The sequence below is a fragment of the Hippopotamus amphibius genome, chromosome 6, assembly GCF_030028045.1.
Source record: "Hippopotamus amphibius kiboko isolate mHipAmp2 chromosome 6, mHipAmp2.hap2, whole genome shotgun sequence".
Classification (NCBI taxonomy): Eukaryota; Metazoa; Chordata; class Mammalia; order Artiodactyla; family Hippopotamidae; genus Hippopotamus; species Hippopotamus amphibius.
Genome location: NC_080191.1, coordinates 116971028 through 116992201, shown reverse-complemented (window position 1 = coordinate 116992201; position 21174 = coordinate 116971028). Strand labels below are relative to the sequence as shown.

At 37.1% G+C, this 21174-nt stretch overlaps 1 protein-coding gene across 4 annotated transcripts in view; it reads left to right on the top strand.

The window, feature by feature from the left end:
* STAG1 (STAG1 cohesin complex component) overlaps nucleotides 1–21174 on the top strand; it is a 401388-nt gene that overhangs the window by 258542 nt on the left and 121672 nt on the right. For all 4 annotated transcript variants that reach the window (XM_057738186.1, XM_057738184.1, XM_057738185.1 and 1 more), the window contains one exon: nucleotides 9158–9281. In XM_057738186.1, coding sequence (XP_057594169.1) covers nucleotides 9158–9281 — 124 coding nt within the window. The remainder of the gene's footprint in view (nucleotides 1–9157; nucleotides 9282–21174) is intronic.

The following is a 21174-nucleotide window of genomic DNA, read 5'->3' as shown; positions in this document are numbered from 1 at the left end:
CCTCCCCAAGAAGCTCACCTCTGCATCTGGGTTCAATTCTAGATCTGCTGTGGGCCCTATGGGGTCCACTTAGGCTCTCATCTGGCCCAATTCCTGCTTGTGCTTGTTCCCAAAGTCCACAGCTGCCAGAGCTAGACCTTTTTCATTTGTGGGAACATTCATTGTCTACTCAGATATTCCAGAGACATAGGGTCTACCTAGCTGATCACGAGGATTTAGTCTGCCGCTTGAATATCTGATGGAAAGATTTTAGAACCTCTTCCTTAGTCCCCATGTCTGTGGTGTTCACCTTTGGTTTTGTTCCTGCTTCTGCATGTGGTTTAACCACCAGAGTCTGGTCCTGAGGCTGCCTTGGAGCTCTCTTGGTCTGCCTCAGTGAGGGTTTACTTTATTGTTCATCTGAAGATGCAGGGAGAGAGAGGCTTTGATAGTAGCTCCTCTCCCTGCATGTGACTCAACAGTAGCGCCCTACTTGGATCACAGGAGTCCCAGGGATGACACCGAATGCGCAGGGATGCTGGCAGCCACAGCTATAGAAAATCTGCCCTTAGTGTGGTTCTTTACTGGTGCCCAGCATAAAGCGCATGGAGGTCAGCCCTTAAGGGGCTTTTTGTATTACTCTGAGACTTGTGGAGTTTCCTTTATTGTTCATCTGCAGGCACCAGTGTGTGGGGAGACGTCTAGAGGGTACAATAGTGGCTCCTCCCCCTGCCTGTGAGTCCACGATAGCACCCTGCTTGGATCGCGGGAGCCCCGGCCGTGGTGCCAGTTGCACAGGGATGCCAGTGGACTCAGGTGTAAGAGGAATGGTCCCTATGGATGGCCTGCCCTGTCCAGACTTTTTGGCTCTTGGCAATAGGCACACTAGGGCCAGCCCTTGAGGGGGCTTTTTCTATTACTTGTTCACTGGCACTCTACAGCCAGGTCTAGACAGGGCTTCCTTTGTTGTTTGTCGGGAGGCTGAGAGAAAGGCCACAATAGTGACTCCTCCCCGCTGTGTGTGACTCAGCAGTAGCACCCTGCTACCATGGCAGCCCAGTTTTCCCCGGTAGGCATTTCCTGTTGCCAGTTTCTTCCCTTCAGTCCCCTCAGTCTATCTCCCCACAGTCAACAACAGTCCTCACCCTGGGCCTGTTCTCCAGTCCCCATTCTCCTCCAGTTCCCAGACCCCTTGCACTCCTGTGAACACATATGTTAGTCCAGGGTATGCAGGTTTGTGGTATGGACCATCTGTGTGTTTCTCACTCTTTCCGTCTACCATAGATTGGCTGATTCACCCTCTTTGGACAGCCCCAAATGCCTCCCTTCTGACTCAGTCAAATTCCCCATTGGAGAAGGGATTTGCCCATCAGATGAGGGGGGTTTCCTAGAATTTGGGTAATCTCTCCTCTGTTTCAGCTCCCCCCCCACCCCCACCCCTGGGGTGCAGGTCCTGTCCCTTTTTTCTTCTCCTCTTCCTCCTTCCTTTTTTTTGTCCTACCCAGTTATGCTGGGATCTTTATGCTCCTTTCTGGTGTCCAAGGTTTTCTGCTAGTGTTCAGCCGGTTTTATGTGAAAATTGTTTCATCTACTGATGTATTCCCGATGCATCTGTGCAGAGAGATGCATTCCACGTCCTTCTACTCCACCACCATTTTTTCTGCTCTTAATGTTTGATCTTTGCAAGACATTTTTTTAAGGTTTAAGTGGACCAGGGCAGAATTTACTCTGAAGTTAACTTTACCCAGACACTAAGACAAAACCATTCTTTGTACTTTTTTTGATACCCTATGAATTACAAAGTTTTTCTGCTCTGGTTCATTGGAACACAAAGTATCTCAACCCCTAAGTTTGCTCCAGAGATTGCCCTCTCTGCTGTTTCCATTCTTTTCCCCAGCATTAGCTGGTTTGTTCACACTTGTGTGCTCTTTATTACCCAGCTGAAGGGTAGATAAGGTCTTTCTGCAGATTTCCAGAGCTCATTCTCTCTGTGCATCTCTGGTACTGTGCCTTGTAAAATGTAGCCACCTTGGCCTTTAGAGTCCCAGCTCCTTTTCCTCAACTCAAGGAAATACCTAGGCTCTATCTAGGTTCCCGGCATATACCACAGCCCTGCTGTGCCTGATATCTAGCATCTAAAACTATTATTTTTTATATTTCATGGAGGTTTTTAGTTTTTTCAAGTCAGAGCATAAATCCTGTCCATCTTGGCTGAGCCATGAAGTCTTGAATGCAGAATCCGTATTATTTTTCATGATTTTACCTCAGTCTTCAACACCAACATAACATAGCCTTTATTTTACTTTATTGACTCACCCTTTTTGAGTCTTGCCAAAGATTTCAACCTATTCTTCTCGTAGAAAGAAAAATTCTTTAATTTCCTACTATTATGTATTTTTTTAATTTAATCAGACCTTGCATACTAATATTGTTTTTGTCAAAGCTCACTTTTGACACATTAAAACTTCGGTTCCTCAAAATAGGATTGAAAATATAGGTTAGAGTATGACCTGCCTGCCAAAGTGATCAGCATGTCATGGATACCAATCATTGATTTTTTTCCAGAAGTATCATTTAATCCACTTCATCGATTAAGGGAAAATGTTACTGCATGTACATAGTAGAAATAGAAGTGCCATGTGGAGATGCTTTGTCAGTTGATACTTTGTCTCACCTGCCACCCCAGCTTCAAACAAAAATTAAATATTAATCTATAAGTTGCTAGATTTAACTAACTAGGTCATAAGAAAAACAAAATAGAAGAACATTTTGTCTGACTGAATCCTTATGGTGTCACTTTAGTCCAGAATGTGGGAAATTGCGTAGACCAAATGACCCCGTTTATTCAACAGTTAAATGGCATATGATATGAACAAGTGGAATTAAAAACACAATTTTAAAATACCAGATATGAAAAATATATTAATGGCTATATATTTAGTGAAGAAAATATACTTTAGACAGTTGAAGAGACAATTAGTGAATTCAAATATAATACTGAGGAATTTACCTAGGCATAGAAAATAATAGAGTGACATTTCTGAAAAATAGGGGATCATTTGAGAGACTTTGTAAGTCCTTTACATAGGATTTCAAAAGAAGAGAGAAGTATTGGAAAGAAGTAGTAAAATGAGAGAACTGAAATTTTACCAAATTGGTTAAAAAAATGGAATGTTCAGATTGCAAAAATTAAAGAGTGTTGAGTAGGTTAAGAAAGATGTTTCACCTCTGAACATACCATGGTCAAAGTGCAGAACATCAAAGACTATGAGAAAGTCTTAAAAGCAATCAAAAACGAAAGCCTATCTGTTATTTTAGTGATACTAAAGGAACTTAAAAGTTATTCTTATTAAGAAAAAATTTCTTCAATAATTTTCATCTTCAACAAAGATGAAAAATGGATATATTTTATATTCCCGAGTCTTTCATATTTTTATACAATAGTGAAATATTTCAGAATCATGTTTCCAGAGCTACTCTTATACAATACCATGATATGATTTATTCTAAGTAAACTGTCATTCTATTCTTTTAACCTTCTTACTTTGTAACATTTCATCCTTGACCTAACATGTGGGTCAGGTTCATACTTAGAATGTAAATTATACATGAAGATATTTTTCTTTGAAAGTTAATGTATCCTTGACATTCAGTTTTTAATGTTACTTATGCCTAAACTTGTGATAATACTAAAATATTAAGGAGTAATGCAGGATAGCAGGTAGGTATGTCACCTGCTCTGTGGGAGACTCTTAGTGATATAATGCCTTTTTATATATTTTGTCAATATTTTTTATAAAGGATAATGCAACAAAAGAGATGAAAAGTATTTTTAATTTTATAAACTTATGTTCCTTTTTTTATAAATTTTATTTATTTATTTATTTATTTATTTGCTGTGTTGGGTCTTCGTTGCTGCACATGGGCTTTCTCTAGTTGTGGCAAGCTGGGACTACTCTTCATTGTGGTGTGCGAGCTCCTCATTGCCGTGGCTTCTCTTGTTGCGGAGCACAGGCTCTAGGTGTGTGGGCTTCAGTAGTTGTGGCACATGGGATCAATAGTTGTGGCTCATGGGCTCTAAAGCGCAGGCTCAATAGTTGTGGTACACAGGCTTAGTTGCTCTACAACATGTGGGATCTTCCTAGAGCAGGGATCGAACCTGTGTCCCCTGCATTGGCAGGTGGATTCTGAACCACTGCGCCACCTAGGAAGCCCTAAACTTATTATGTTTCTGATGCATTTTAAATAATGCTGGTCATCCTGACATAATTCAATGGAAGATTTGGATTTAGTAAGCAAACAAGATGAGTTTCAGCTCTTAGGGTCTACAAAAACATTCCTGCCTCTCAGAAGTCTTCCTTGACCACTTCTGTTTCCCTCTATCATTTTACATGTTCTGTGTTCCCTGTACTGCCCTTTACTAACATTTAACTCTCTCTAGGGTAATGTTTATTTTAATCATCTTTATGCAAGTTATTATCTCTATTCTCAATTTTTGTCCACAGTCTAATAAGGGATACAGAACAACTTTTCAGTAATTCCTTCAGCTGTTCCTTTCTTCCTTAGGCTTCCCCCCTCCACCTCCACCCCCACCCCCACCCCCAATCTCTCAGAGTTTTTCTGTTTTGGAAAATGTAAATTTTTTTTAGCTAAGCATTTAGTGACAAAATTGATTGAGACCTGAATTTATTGTGTTGTAAAATTTAGATAGCGACCCTTCTCAGCATTCGTAATTATTTCTTACTCTAGAGCTCTCCTGAGATTTCTTGTATAAAAGAGATAACTGTATCAAAACATGTATATTATCCAAGAATTAGTCTCTGAAATGTTTATCAGTCATTTTAATTTGGTCTTCTTCCTTACTGGGAAAGCATCTGTAAGGGTATTAAACAAAACAATTAAAATTCACTAGCAGAAAACAATTTCAGTTTCATCTGCCAAGAAAGTAATTCAAAACAAAAACTTAAGTCCAGGTATTAAATTAAAGGCACAGTAACTATGAAGATCAGTAAGTTAGGTAAGTTTTTCTTATAAATGGACATAATTATTCTTTTATGCTGTAAAAAAGAGCTATAGCGAGGGATTAATTACCCCCAAATTATTCTTTTCTGGTTTTTTTCTTTTTTTGAGTTTGGAAGTAAAGTGTATTCTGACTTCATTTTTAGTTGTTCACTTCAAGGCCCCAGTACTAGACCTGTGAAAGTTAGTTCATTGTATGATCATCTTTATACATTTCCTCTTGTCCTACTCACTTTTTTAGCCCCTACTTAATCTTTGCTTTGGAAACTTCCAGACACCTGCAACTAAATAGTATCTTTCTAAATGGAGTGAGGTCTTTGGAAATAGAGATTAAGGTGTTAAAATATATATATATGAAAATCAAGGACTGAAGGACTCTTATATATGAGAAAAATATCAAAAGATATATTGTAATCAAACCAGGGAATATTTAGAAATATACTTCATTTTCATGTTGTACTTCATCTACTTAAATAGAATGTTAGTTCCTAGAAGACAAGAAAGCTGTTTCTGATAATAAGAGGATATGCTATGAGTCATGGAAGAACTGAAACTTTACTAGAGCTTGAAAGAATAATCTTTGTAGGTAATCAGAGTGGAATGAGGGCACTGTAAGCATAGGAATGACCGCAGATACGTAGTCTGTGCAGTTGAGCTTTTTGGACTGAAGAACTCATGGACCAGACTAGAAGATTGGTTATGGCTCAATTGGTAAAGGCCTTTAATAATAAAATTAATAATGTTGGTTATCTTTTGTCATGTTACAAATTACCTCAAAAGTTGGTACAACATACATTATCTCCTTGTTTCTGTGGGTCAAGAATTTGGGACTGGCCTAGTTGGGGTTTTGGCTTAAGTTCTTTCATCAGATTGCAGTCAAGATTTTGGTTGAGGCTGCAATCATCTGAAGGCTTGACTGTGGTTGGATCATCTGCTCTAGTATGGCTTACTCACATGGGTGGTGGGAGAAGACCTAGTTACTCACTACATCAGGTTATCTTAAGGCAGCTAGAGTGTCCTCAAGACATGGCAGTTGGCTTTCCTGAGAGAAATTGATCCAAGAGAGAGAACAAAGCCAGAAGTATAGTCTGTGATTACATAATGTAATTACATGTAGAGAATGATTAATCTAATAGGTTGTTATCAGGAAGCAAAGCAGATTAGAGCTCCAGAACCCAATAGGAGAAAAATCACCTAGGGACTTTTAATAGTAGTAAAATGGTCTGTTTTATCACACTTAGTCAAATTGTAAGTCTAGAAAGAATATTTTAAAATTTTTAAGTTAAAGTGGGAGGGTTCAAACGAGCACCTGAAGTAGGCAAGGACTGGGATTCCAAGAAGACAAGCTATATCAAAATGTTGGCAGTGCATACAGAGAAGAGCTATGTTCCACGAACATGAGCTTTTGGGAGTGTAGTAAGTGAGACAAAAAGGCATTAGAGATTAGGCGTAGACACAGAGATGGTTGTAAAGATTTTGAACAGTATTTTCCTACTGAAATAAAGGTAATAAGCCTTTATATTTTATAGCCTTGGGAATTAGCCACCCATAATCTCAATACCAATGGTAATGGTAATACCAGTGATAATGAATGGAAGAATGATTGAGCTATGTAGTATGAGTTACCATACTTAGTAGTCACTGTGGTTTTAGTCAGAATACCATACCTATTCATTTTGTGCTTACCCTGCTTCCCTGAGATTGTGTAATAAAAAATTCAGCCTGGTTTGGTTTTGTTTTCTTTTTTAATTTTTGTTGTTGTTGTTGTTTGTTTGTTAGGATTAGTCTTTACTAGAGTAATTCAGAGAATAAGTGTAATAGATTTCTGCAAGACGACTTTTGAGTTGGACTGGGAGAGCTAAAATGATATGATTTGGAGTGTTTTGTGGTTATGTTTTGTTTTTTTCAGGGGTGCTATTTTATTTTTGCTGTTATAATTTATTTTTTGAATTTGGACAGTCCAGTAGAAGACAAAGTATATGAACTTACAGTTCTTAGAGGCAGAAATTTATATAAAATAGTAGAACAATAGGGAGTGTCAGGCAGAGATGTAAAGCACTATATGAAGAAATTTGTTAGTATCTAATTAAGATGATGTGTATTCCTTCTCACCCAGTAAATTTCACTTGTAAATATAACAGCAGTGTCTCACAGTCTTCATTGACCCTACATCAGGTACACAGATGTTGCAAGAAAAAATACTTACTTGCCTTACCCCATGTGAAACATTTTAGTATTTTCTGTTCCAGTACCTTTATGTTTCTGTTGCCACTCACTAAATTTATTTCCTAATGTGCTGATAGGTAGTGATGCATTGTTTCAAAAACACTGCCCTAGGGAAACTCTTACACATGTGCTCAAGGAGACATGTATGAGAATGTTTATGGCATTCATTGTTAGCACAAACTTGGAAACAACCTAAATGTCTGCCACTGAGAGAATGTGTAAATAATTTGTAATTTACTTATTGAAAGGAACACTGAATATCAGTTAAAGTTAATAGATTGGAATTGGAACTATATGAATCAGTATGTATAAATTTCAAAACGTGGTTTGTGAAAAAAATCAAGCTGGAGAGGATACCTACAAGATAGAATGTATGTAAAGTTTCAAAATATGTAAAACAATACATATGAAGTTAAAGCATAATAACTTTGTAATGTCTGAAATGTTTCATATTTAGAAAAAAGAAATACCCCTGAACCATTCACATTGAGCATTTTAAAGGTCATGGAACATTCTTTCACAGTTGTTAAGCTACTTTTTATATTGTATCATCTGTGAATGTCTAGATTGGTAACAATTGAAAGGTTATAATATGAACATGTATAGAAGGTTTTAGTAGGTACCAGGCACAGTTGTCAGTATTTTACTTTCATTAAGTGAGTTCATTCTCAAAGTAATTGTGAGGTCTAGGTTCAGTTATTATCCCTGTTTTACAGATGAGGAAATCTAAGAAAGAGGGAAGTAACTTGCATCTAGTAAATAACAGAGTCAGGATTTGAACTCAGGATATCTTGCTCCAAAGTCTGTATCATTAGCCTCTGTACTATAGAACCTCTCCATGAGAAGAAGGTATTAACAACAACAACAACAAAAATGTATGAAAAATAAAGACTGTAATTGATAGTATGGTTTTGAAAGAGAAAGTTTCTCACATTTTTATTCTGTAAACAATGATAGGGACTTAGAAGGAACTAAGATTTATTAGAACAAAGAATTAAATATTAGAATACTAGCACTCATTTTATAACAAAATGAAACAAAGAAAAGCTCCTTGACAGATGATTGCCTTGTATAAATTGGAGTTAAAATTAATTACCTAAAGTTTTAATTTAATTATCTATGGTAACTCATAAACCTTTAAGATTGATCTACCAAAAAAAGTTAGGATTTATCTTAATTGTATAATTTGGTGGGGTTTTTTTTAGCCAGAGTTATTAACCTGTTGAAAAATAAGGTAAAAATATTAACATTGTATTTGTTCATGGTTCACAGATTTTTGTGTAGAAATAATCCCAGGAGAGTTATGGTAGGTGCTTATGGTGAGGTGAAAAGCTGTTTTGGGGTTGGTTATGGTACCACTTCATAGTGTAGACACCAAGATTGTTGTGTTGTGACTAAATGAATTATTCTTCTTCCCTGTGCACTTAGTTCAAGGTCTTGGGTTTTGTAAGCTACTGTACATTTTCAAATAATAAAGTCTTCTACATTTTTGCCTCATAAATACTAATTTGTTTTTCATGAAAATTATTTTCTTTTAATTCTTTAGATATGTAGTAGCTTAGATAGAGTCACAGTTATTCTGTATTTGTATGTTGATACTCTGGTACCTCAGAAGTTTTAACATGTTTATTGATCCCATAATAATGGTGACGATTTCAGGAAGCTCCAAATGCCATTTCCTAGTCCACTGAAAATAGAGCAGTTGAGAAAATAAGATGATTTCCAGAAGCATTTTTTTTCCAGTTTGGTATTGGTAGTTTTTATTTTATAGAAGCCATGTAAAAAATAGAAGATATTCAAGTCGGAGACCTTTGAAAGTGCAGATATAAATACAGTATTTGGATAATATTGATATTGCTTATTGCAAATGAATATGAAGTACTTTCAAGCTTTGGATATTAATCAGAGGTTTGTCTCTTTTTTTCCTCCTTAGTGATGCTATTGCTGAGATTAGAGCCATTTGTATTGAGGAAATTGGAGTATGGATGAAAATGTATAGTGATGCCTTTCTAAATGACAGTTACCTAAAATATGTTGGCTGGACTCTTCATGACAGGGTAAGTTACTCTGTTTTCAGCTTTGATAGAAGATATTCTTGTCCTAATATTAATACTAGAAAGCCAGGAATTAAGATGGCATTGGTTGCTTTTTCACAAGAGTTGTAATAGCATGGAAATTTAAGATGATACGCTGAATACTGTTTACTTGTGGCCATGATGAAACTTGAGACATCAGAATGTGTGAAAACCCTGTCTTACTTAGTTGTAATGCCATCTTAAACCAAGGTTGACAACATGGTACATCTAAATTCTAAGAGAATACAGTATCTCAAGAAGCTAATTATAATCTTTTTCTGGTTTGTAATCAAAAGAGATTCCTTGTTTCTCTTAATATGTAACCACTAAATAAGCTTCTTTATTTTGAATTCTCTATCGCAGTAGAATGTTTTATCAGAGTTGAATAGATTTGTTGGATACTAGAATATTTGATCTAAAAATCTATCTCTATTTCTGTGCTCTTAGAAAAGGCTTTGACTGGAAAGGAGTCCCACATTATTAAGTCCTGAATATGTAATCCTTAAAACAACCAAGAATAGGAATGATAAATGACTGGAATCTTTTATATCGAATGACCTGACATTCTAAAACTTGAATTGCCAGATTTTCACACAAAAAAAGAAATCCTTCTTTTAAAAGTTGTTATATTCCATTATTTGAATTGTTAAAACTATCATAGCTATTAGAAGACATTTTATCTTTTTTTTCTTCGGTTGGGATATAGTTGCTTTACAGTGTTGTGCTAGCTCCTGCTGCACAGTGACGTGACCCAGCCATATGTATACACATATCCTCTCCCTTTTGGATTTCCCTCCCAGTCAGCTCACCACAGAGTACCGAGTAGAGTTCCCCGTGCTACACAGCAGTTCCTCACAAGTTACCTGTTTCATACCCGGTGGTGTGTATGTATTGGTCCCAATCCCCCAGTTCATCCCACCCCCCTGTTCCCAACCGGTGACCACACATTTGTTCTGTACATCTGTGTTTCTATTTCTGCTTTGCAAATAGATTCATCTGTACCATTTTTCTAGATTCCACATACATGCCTTAACATATGGTATTTGTTTTCCTCTTTCTGGCTTATTTTACTGTATGACAGTCTCTAGGTCCATCCTTGTCTTCTGCAAATGATCCAGTTTTGTTCTTTTTTATGGCTAATATTGCATTGTATAAATGTACCACATCTTCTTTATCCATTCATCTGTCAATGGACATTTAGGTTTCTTCCATGTCTGCTATTGTAAATAGATCTGCAGTGAATGTTGCGGTGCATGTGTCTTTTTTAATTATGATTTTCTCAGGGTATGTGCTTAGTAGTGGGATTGCTGGGTCATATAGTAGTTCCATTTTTTATTTTATTTTTTCAATTTTATTTATTTTTTTGGGGGGTGGGGTACACGAAGTTCAGTCATCTGTTGTTTTTTTTTTTCCACTTATTATACTTCCATTTATTTATTTTTTTAAATTTAATTTTATTTTATTTTGGGGGGTACACTAAGTTCAATCATCTGTTTTTATGCACATATCCCCGTATTCCCTCCCTCCCTCGACTCCCCCCCCACCCTCCGTCGAGTCCCCCCCACCCTCCCCGTCCTCTAAGGCATCTTCCATCCTCGAGTTGAACTCCCTTTGTTATACAACAACTTCCCACTGGCTATCTATTTTACAGTTGGTAGTATATATATGTCTGTGCTACTCTCTCGCTTCGGCTCAGCTTCCCCTTCACCCCCCCGACCCCCCAAACCTCGAGTTCTCCAGTCCATTCCCTGCATCTGCGTCCTTGTTCTTGTCACTGAGTTCATCAGTACCATTTTTAGATTCCGTATATGTGAGTTAGCATACAATATTTGTCTTTCTCTTTCTGACTTACTTCTCTCTGTATGACAGACTCTAGGTCTATCCACCTCATTGTATATAGCTCCATCTCATCCTTTTTTTATAGCTGAGTAATATTCCATCGTATATAGATGCCACATCTTCTTTATCCGTTCATCTGTTGATGGGCATTTAGGTTGCTTCCATGTCCTGGCTATTGTAAATAGTACTGCAATAAACATTATGGTACATGTTTCTTTTGGGATTATGGTTTTCTTTGGGTATATGCCCAGCAGTGGGATTACTGGATCATATGGTAGTTATATTTGTAGTTTCTGAAGGAACCTCCAAATTGTTTTCCATAGTGGCTGTACCAACTTACAGTCCCACCAACAGTGCAGGAGAGTTCCCTTTTCTCCACACCCTCTCCACCATTTGTTGTTTCCAGATTTTGTGATGATGGCCATTCTGATTGGTGTGAGGTGATACCTCATTGTGGCTTTGACTTGTATTTCTCTTACGATTAGTGATGTTGAGCCTCTTTTCAAGTGTTTGTTGGCCATCTGTATGTCTTCTTTGGAGAAATCTCTTTTTAGGTCTTCTACCCATTTGTGGATTGGGTTATTTGCTTGTTTGATATTAAGCTTCATGAGCTGCTTGTATATTTTGGAGGTTAATCCTTTCTCCATTGTTTCATAGGCCACTATTTTTTCCCATTCTGAGGGTTGCCTTCTAATCTTGTTTATGGTTTCTTTCGCTGTGCAAAAGCTTTTAAGTTTCATGAGGTCCCATTTGTTTATTCTTGATTTTATTTCCATGATTCTAGGAGGTGGGTCAAAAAGGATCTTGCTTTGATGAATGTCATAGAGTGTTCTGCCAGTGTTTTCCTCAAGGAGTTTTATAGTGTCTGGCCTTCCATGTAGGTCTTTAATCCATTTGGAGTTTATTTTTGTGTATGGTGTTAGGAAGTGTTCTAATTTCATTCTTTTACATGTTGCTGTCCAATTTTCCCAGCACCACTTATTGAAGAGGCTGTCTTTTTTCCATTGTATACTCATGCCTCCTTTGTCAAAGATAAGGTGCCCATATGTGTTTGGGCTTACTTCTGAGTTCTCTATTCTGTTCCATTGATCTTCCTTTCTCTTTTTGTGCCAGTACCATACTGTCTTGATCACTATGGCCTTGTAGTATAGTTTGAAGTCAGGAAGCCTGATTCCACCAACTCCATTTTTCCTTCTCGAGATTGCTTTGGCTATTCGGGGTCTTTTGCGTTTCCATACAAATCGTAAGATTTCTTGCTCTAGTTCTGTGAAAAATGCCGTTGGTAATTTGATTGGGATTGCATTGAATCTGTAAATTGCTTTGGGTAGTACAGTCATTTTCACGATGTTGATTCTTCCAATCCAGGAACATGGTATGTCCCTCCATCTGTTTGTGTCGTCTTTGATTTCCTCCATCTGTTTGTGTTGTCTTCAAGATTTCTGCATACAGATCTTTTGCCTCCTTAGGCAGGTTTATTCCTAGGTATTTGATTCTTTTGGTTGCAGTGGTGAATGGGAGAGTTTCCTTAATGTCTCTTTCTGCTCTTCTGTTGTTAGTGTATAGGAATGCAAGAGATTTCTGTGCATTCATTTTGTATCCTGCTACTTTACTAAACTCATCAATGAGTGCTAGCAGTTTTCTGGTAGAGTCTTTAGGGTTTTCTATATATAATATCATATCATCTGCAAAGAGTGACAATTTGACTTCTTCTTTTCCAATTTGGATTCCTTTTATTTCTTTTTCTTCTCTGATTGCTGTGGCTAACACTTCCAAAACAGAGGGAACTCTTTCAGTTTTTCCCCATTTAGAATGATGTTGGCTTTTGGTTTCTTATAAATGCTTTTATTGTGTTGAGGTAATTTCCTTCTGTGCCCATTTTCTGGAGAGCTTTTATCATAAATGGATGTTGAACTTTGTCAAAAGCTTTTTCTGCATCTATTGAAATGATCATATGGTTTTTATCCTTCAATTTGTTGATATGATGTATCACGTTGATTGATTTGCATATATTGAAGAATCCTTGCATCCCAGGGATAAACCCCACTTGATCATGGTGTATGATTTTTTTAATGTGCTGTTGGAGTCTGTTAGCTAGTATTTTGTTGAGGATTTTTGCATCTATATTCATCAGTGATACTGGTCTGTAATTTTCTTTTTTTGTGACATCTTTGCCTGGTTTTGGTATCAGGGTGATGGTGGCCTCGTAGAATGAGTTTGGGAGTGTTCCGCCTTCTGCAATATTTTGGAAGAGTTTGAGAAGGATAGGTGTTAGCTCTTCTCGAAATGTTTGATAGAATTCGCCCATGAACCCATCTGGTCCTGGGCTTCTGTGAGTTGGGAGATTTTTAATCACTGCCTCAGTTTCCGTACTTGTGATTGGTCTGTTCATGGTTTCTATTTCTTCCTGGTTCAGTCTTGGAAGATTGTATTTTTCTAAGAATGTATCCATTTCTTCCAGGTTATCCAATTGATTGGCATATAGTTGCTTGTAGTAGTCTCTCATGATGTTTTGTATTTCTGAGGTGTCCATTGTTACTTCTCCTTTTTCATTTCTAATTCTGTTGATTTGCATCTTCTCCCTTTTTTTCTTGATGAGTCTGGCTAATGGTTTATCAATTTTGTTAATCTTCTCAAAGAACCAGCTTTTAGTTTTATTTATTTTTGCTATTGCTTCCTTCCTTTCTTTTTCATTTATTTCTGCTCTGATCTTTATGATTTCTTTCCTTCTGCTCACTTTGGGGTTTCTTTGTTCTTCTTTCTCTAGTTGTTTTAGGTGTAAGGTTAGGTTGTTTATTCGATCATTTTCTTGTTTCTTAAGGTAGGAGTGTATTGCTGTAAACTTCCCTCTTAGTACTGCTTTTGCTGCATCCCATAGGTTTTGGGTTGTTGTGTTTTCATTGTTGTTTGTTTCTAGATATTTTTTGATTTCCTCTTTGATTTCTTTAGTGATTTCTTGGATGTTTAAGAGTGAATTGTTTAGCCTCCATGTGTTTGTATTTTTTGCCGTTTTTTTCCTGTAATTGATATCTAGTCTCATGGCATTGTGGTCTGAGAAGATGCTTGATATGATTTCAGTTTTCTTGAATTTGCCGAGGTTTGATTTGTGACCCAAGATGTGATCTATCCTGGAAAATGTTCCGTGTGCACTTGAGAAGAAAGTGTATTCTGTCGTTTTTGAATGGAATGTCCTATAAATATCAATTAAGTCGAGATGGTCTAATGTGTCATTTAAAGAGCTAGAGTACCACCAAACTGAATGGAGATTCTCAGAATGAAATTAGGCAGTTGTACTAAGAACAAAGATAAAGACAAAAACCTAATATTAAATACCAAGTCAGTGCATCATCTGGATAATAGAGCAAGGAGTCTGAGCAGATCGATAGTGTTGCTTATAAGTATGTTAAGATAAAATAAACTAAAAATGGATGGAAGAAAGGGGAACAGAAGAGTGTAGTGTGATTGGAAATATGCAAATAAAAAGAAAGGAATAGAAATGTATAAAAGATAGGGATGAAAGGAAAGTATGAGAGATATGTTGTCTGTACCACCAAAAACTTAGCTAGAAATAGAAGTATATAAAAAGGCAAAAAAATAAAAATAGAATAAAAAATAGCATTAAAAAAATTATGTTATAAAACTTGTAGATCCCTTAGGACTAAGATCGTAATTAATAAAGGGAAAAAAAAAATCCAGCACTGATCCCAGAATGGACCAGTTCAATAGGATTGATACTAATATTTGTTTCCTTAGCGTCTCAGCTGTAAGTGTCCTTCTCCTCGCCTTGGGTTTTTTTGCATTATTCTGTGACCAGCAGCGCTTCCTTTATTGTTCGTCTGTAAGCGTCGGTGTGTAGGGAGGGAGAGGGTACAATAGTGGCTCCTTTCCCTGGGAGTGAATGAGCAGTGGCGCACTGTTGTTTCAGTCACGCTTGGAGGTGCCTGTTGCAGAGGGACCCTGGTGGTTCAGGTGTAAACAGAAAGTCTCAGATTTGGGCCTCTCTTGGGTTTTTTTTTTTTTTTTTTTTTTCTCTGCAGCCTCCCTGCTGCCGGGAGTTCCAAGGGGTTTTAATCTAGCCCCGCCCGAGTGCCTGAGGGTGCTTGTTATCCCTGAGCACCTTAGGTGGCCCACAGGGCGTCTCTCCACTGCCTGTTGCAGAGGTGCGGATAGAGAGAGAAAGGCTATGCCTGCGGCGCCTCCGCCCCCCCGCCCATTAGCCCGCAGCATCCAGCCGCCATCATGGCCCGGCAGCTCTCAGGGGCAGGCACTCTTCACCACAGACCTCTTCCCTCCTGTCCTCTCGGTCAGTCACCTTACTGGCAACGATTTTTCTCACCCTGAACCGGCTCTCTGGTTCCCACGCTCCCACTCCCGGACCCTCTGTTCATCTGTGAATTGACGTCTCGGTCCGGGAACACTGAGCTGCGGTGCAGACCCTCCATGTGTTTCTCACTCCCTCCCGTCTGCCACAGCTCCGCTGCTTCACCCTCTTTGAGCCATCGTAGATGCCTCCCTACCGGTTATGTCGGGATCCTTGCTGTCCTTTCTGGTGTCCAAGGTCGTCTGCTGGTTTTCAGCTGGTTCTCTGTGGGAATTATTGCATCCTTCGGTGCATTCCCAATGCATCTGTGGAGAGGGATGCATTCCATGTCCCTCTGCTTCGCCGCCATCTTTTTCTCTCCAGTAGTTCCATTTTTAATTTTGTAAGGAACCACCATAGTGTTCTCCCTAGTGACTGTATCAATTTACATTCCCACCAACAGTGCAGGAGGGTTCCTTTTTCTCCACACCCTCTCCAGCATTTATTGTTTGTAGATTTTTTTGATGACGGTCATTTTGACCAGTGTGAGGCGATACCTCTAAGTTTTGGTCTGCATTTCTCTAATAATTAGGGACGTTGAGCATCTTTTCATGTGCCTTGTGGCCGTATGACTTCTTTGGAGAAATGTGTGTTTAGATCTTCTGCACATTTTTTGATTGTTTTTTTGTTCTTTTTTATTGAGCTGAATGTGCTATTTGTATATTTTAGAGATTAATTCTTTGTCTTTTGCTTTGTTTCAAAATATTTTCTCCCATTCTGAGGGTTGTTTTTTATGTCTTGTTTATGGTTTCCTGTGCTGTGCAAAAGCTTCTAAGTTTAATTAGGTCCCATTTGATTATTTTTGCTTTTATTTTCATTACTTTAGGAAGTGGGTCAAAAAGATCTTGCTGTGATTTATGTCAAAGAGTGTTCCTTCTGTGTTTTCCTCTAAGAGTTTTATAGTGTCCTTACATTTAGGTCTTTAATCCATTTTGAGTTTATTTTTGTGTATTATATTAGAGTGTTCTGATTTCATTCTTTTACATGTAGCTGGTCCAGTTTTTCCAACACCACTTATTGAAGAGACTTTCTTTTCTCCATTGTGTATTCTTGCCTTCTTTGTCATAGATTAGGTGACCATAGTCGTATGGGTTTATCTCTTGGCTTTCTATCCTGTTCCATTGATCTATATTTCTGTTTTTTGTGCCAGTACCATAGTATCTTGATTATTGTAGCTTTGTAGTATGGTCTGAAGCCAGGGAGACTGATTTTTTCAGCTCCGTTTTTCTTTCTCAAGATTGCTTTGGCTATCGGGGTCTTTTGTGTTTTCATGCAGTTTTTGGAATTTTTTGTTCTAACTGTGAAAAATGTCATTGGTAATTTGATAGGGATTGCACTGAACCTGTAGATTGCTTTGGGTAGTATAGTCATTTTCACAGTATTTATTCTTCTAATCCAGGAACATGGTATATCTTTCCATCTGTTTGTGTTGTCTTTGATTTCTTCCATCAGTATCACATGCTTTTCTGAGTAGAGATGTTTTGCCTCCTTAGGTGGATTTATTCCTAGGTATTGTATTCTCTTTGTTGCAGTGGTAAATTTGTTTCCTTAATTTCTCTTTTTGATCTTTCACTGTTAGTGTATAGGAATGCAAGAGATTTCTGTATATTAATCTCGTATCCTGCAACTTTACCAAATTCATTGATTCACTCTAGTAGTTTTCTGGTGGCATGTTTTGGGGTTTTCTATGTATAGTGTCATGTCATCTGCAAACAGTGACAGTTTTACTACTTCCTTTACAATTTGGATTCCTTTTATTTATTTTTCTTCTCTGATTGCCCTGGCTAGGACTTCCAGTACTGTGTTGGATAATAGTGGCAAGAGTGGACACCCTTGTAGAAGACATTTTATCTTTTTAAATGCAATTATACTCATAGACTGTTAAGGTAATTTTGATAATATTCTAAGACTTATTTTCTATATGTTACCATTATTAGCCTGTGGAACATTTTTTTAAATTATTTTTAGAGAGCTCAAAGCAGTTTATTTTTTGATAGGTTTGGAAATTTTTAAAAAAATTTTATTGACATATAGTTGATTTACAATGTTGTGCCAGTCTCTATTGTACAGCAAAGTGACTCAGTTATACACCTATATACATTCTTTTTCTATATTCTTTTTCATTATGGTTTATCACAGGATATTCAATACATTTGCTGTGCTATATATTAGGACCTTGTTGTTTATCCATTCTAAATGAAATAGTTTGCATCTACTAACCCCAAACTCCCAGCCCATCCCTCTCCCTACCCCCTTGGCAACCACAAGTACATTCTCTATGTCTGTGAGTCTGTTTCTGTTTTGTAGATTTCTGTTCATTTTTTCCCATATTTTAGATTCCACATATAAGTGATATCATATATTTTTCTTTCTCTTTCTGACTTAGTTCACGTAGTATGATAATCTCTAGTTGCATCCATGTTGCTCCAAATGGCATGATTTTGTTCTTTTTTATGGCTGAGTACTATTCCATTGTATATACGTACCACATTTTTTTAATCCATTCATCTGTCGATGGATATTTAGGTTGTTTCCATGTTTTGGCTATTGTGAACAGTGCTGTTATGAATATAGGGGTTCAGTGTGTCTTTCTGAATTATAGTTTTGTCCAGATATATTCCCAGAAGTAGGATTGCTGGATCATATGGTAATTCTATTTTTAGTTTTCTGAGGAACCTTGATACTGTTCTCCATAGTGGTTATACCAATTTACATTCCTACCAACAGTGTAGAAGGGTTCCATTTTCTCCACATCCTCTCCAGCATTTATTTGTAGACTTTTTAACGATGGCCATTCTGACCAGTGTGAATTGGTACCTCACTGTAGTTTTTATTTCATTTCTCTAATAATTAGTGGTGTTGAGCATGTTTTCATGTGCCTGTTGGCCATCTGCATGTATTCTTTGCAAAAATGTCTGTTAACTTTTTTTGTCCATTTTTCGATTGGATTATTTTTTTGTTGTTGAGTTATATGAGTTGTTTGTATATTTTATCAATTAGGCCTTGTCTGTCACATCATTTGCAAATATTTTCTTCCATTATGTAGCTTGTCTTTTCGTTTTTAGTTTTTGTTTTGTTTTTTGTTTTTTTTTATGGTTTCCTTTGCTGTGCAAAAGCTTGTCAGTTTGATTAGGTCCCATTTGCTTATTTTTGTTTTTATTTCTGTTGCCTTGGGAGACTGACCTCAGAGAACATTGGTACGATTTATGTCAGAGAATGTTTTGCTTATGTTCTCTTCTAGGAGTTTTATGGTATCATGTCTTATGTTTAAGTCTTTAAGCCATTTTGAGTTTATTTTTGTGCATGGTGTAAGGGTGTGTTCCAACTTCATTGATTTACATGCAGCTGTCCAACTGTCCCAGCACCACCCATGTTATATTCTTGCCTCCTTTGTCAAAGAATAATTGACCATAGGTGTGTGAGTTTATTTTTGGGGTCTCAATTCTGTTTTTTGTTTTTTATTTTTTTCAATAAATTTATTTATTTATTTATTTATTTATTTATTGGCTGTATTGGGTCTTCGTTGCTGCACACGGGCTTTGTCTAGTTGTGGCGAGTGGGGGCTACTCTTCGTTGTGGTGCACAGGCGGCTCATTGCCGTGGCTTCTCTTGTTGCAGAGCATAGGCTCTAGGCTCATGGGCTTCATTAGTTGCGGCACATGGGCTCAATAATTATGGCTCTCGGGCTCTAAAGTGTAGGCTCAATAGTTGTGGTGCACAGGCTTAGTTGTTCTGCAACATGTAGGATCTTCCTGGAGCAGGGATCAAACCCATGTCCCCTGCATTAGCATCTAGATTCTTAACCATGCACCACCTAGGAAGCCCCTCAGTTCTGTTTTATTGTTCTGTATGCTTGTTTTTATACCACTGTCACACTGCTTTGATAACTGTAGCTTTGTAGTATTGTCTGAAGTCTGAGAGTTGTGTCTGCTGCTTTCCCCTCCCCCGGCCCCAGCATTGCTGTAGCAATTTGAGGTCTTTTATGGTTCCATATACATTTACGGATTATTTGTTCTAGTTCTATGGAAAATGTCATTGGTAATTTGATAGGGATCAATTGGATTAAATCTGTAGATTGCTTTGGGTAATATTGCCATTTTAACAGTGTTAATTCTTCCAGTTCAAGAGCTTGGGATATGTTTGCATTTCTTTGAATCCTCTTTTATTTCCTTTATTTATATTTTCTAGTTCTCAGTGTATAAGCCTTTCACCTCCTTGTCAGATGTATTCCTAGGTTTTTTTGTTTTTTTGTTGTTTTTTGTTTGTTTGGTTTTGGTGCAATTGTAAAAGGATTGTTTTTTTACATTCCTTTTCTGGTATTTCATTATTAGTGTAAAGGAGTACAACCAACTTCTGACTGTTAATCTTGTGTCCTATTACTTTGCTGAATTTATTTATTAGACCTAGTAGTTTTTGTGTGGAGTCCTTAGGGTTTTCTATACATGGTATCATGTCATGCATATAGTGGCAGTTTTACCTCTTAGCTTCCAATTTGGATACCATTTATTTCTTTTTCTTGTCTGATTGCTATGGCTAGGACTTCAAATATTATGTTGAAGAGAAGTGGTGAGAGTGGGCATCCTTGTCTTGTTCCAGATTTTAGTGGGAACCCTTTCAGTTTTTCATTGTTGACTATTATATTGGCCTTGGATTTGTCATAAATGGCTTCTATTATGTTGAGATATCCCTCTGTTCCCACTTTGGTAAGAGTTTTTATCATGAATGTATGTTGAATTTTGTCAAATGCTTTTTCTGCATCTATTGCGATGATCATGTGGTTTTTCACTTTTCTTTTGTTAATGTGCTATATTATATTGATTTATTTACCACATGTTGAACCATCCTTGTGAACCTGGGATGAATCCCACTTGGTCGTGGTGTATGATTGTTTTTATGTCTTGTTGGATTCAGTTTATTAATATTTTGTTGAGAATTTTTGCATCTATGTTTATCAACAATATGGCCTGTAATTTTCTTTTTTTGTAGTTTCTTTTTCTGGTTTTGGTATCAGAGTGATGGTGGCTTCATAGAATGTCTTTGGGAGTGTTCCTTCCTCTTCAGTCTTTTGGAGGAATTTGAGGAGAATTGGTATGTTTGGTAGAAGTAACCTGTGAAGCCATCTGGTCCTGGAATTTTGTTTGTAGGAAGTTTTTTTTATTACAGATTCTATTTCACTGATCGGTCTGTTCACATTACCTATTTCTTCTTGATTCAGTTTTGGTGGTCTCTATGTTTCTAGAAAGTTGTCCATTTCTTCTAAGTTGTCAAATTTGTTGGCAAATAATTGTTCATACTATTCTCTTATGGTTTTTTGTATTTCTGTGGTATCAATTGAGATTTCTGCATTTTCATTTCTTATTTTGTTTATTTGGGTTCTCTTCTTTTTGGTGAGCCTGGCTAGAGGTTTGTCAATTTTGTTTACACTTTCAAATAACCAATTCTTGGTTTTTTGGTTTTTTTATTTTTTTGACTTTTTTTTTAATCTTTACTTCATTTATTTCTTCCCTGATCTTTTTTATTTCCTTCCTTCTGCTGACTTTAGGTTTTGTTTGTTGTTTCTTTTCTGATTCTTTTAGATGATATGTTAGGTTGTTTACTTCAGATTTTTCTTGTTTTTTGACGAGGGCCTGTATCACTACGAACTTCCCTCTAAGAAATTCTGTTACTGCATTCCATAGA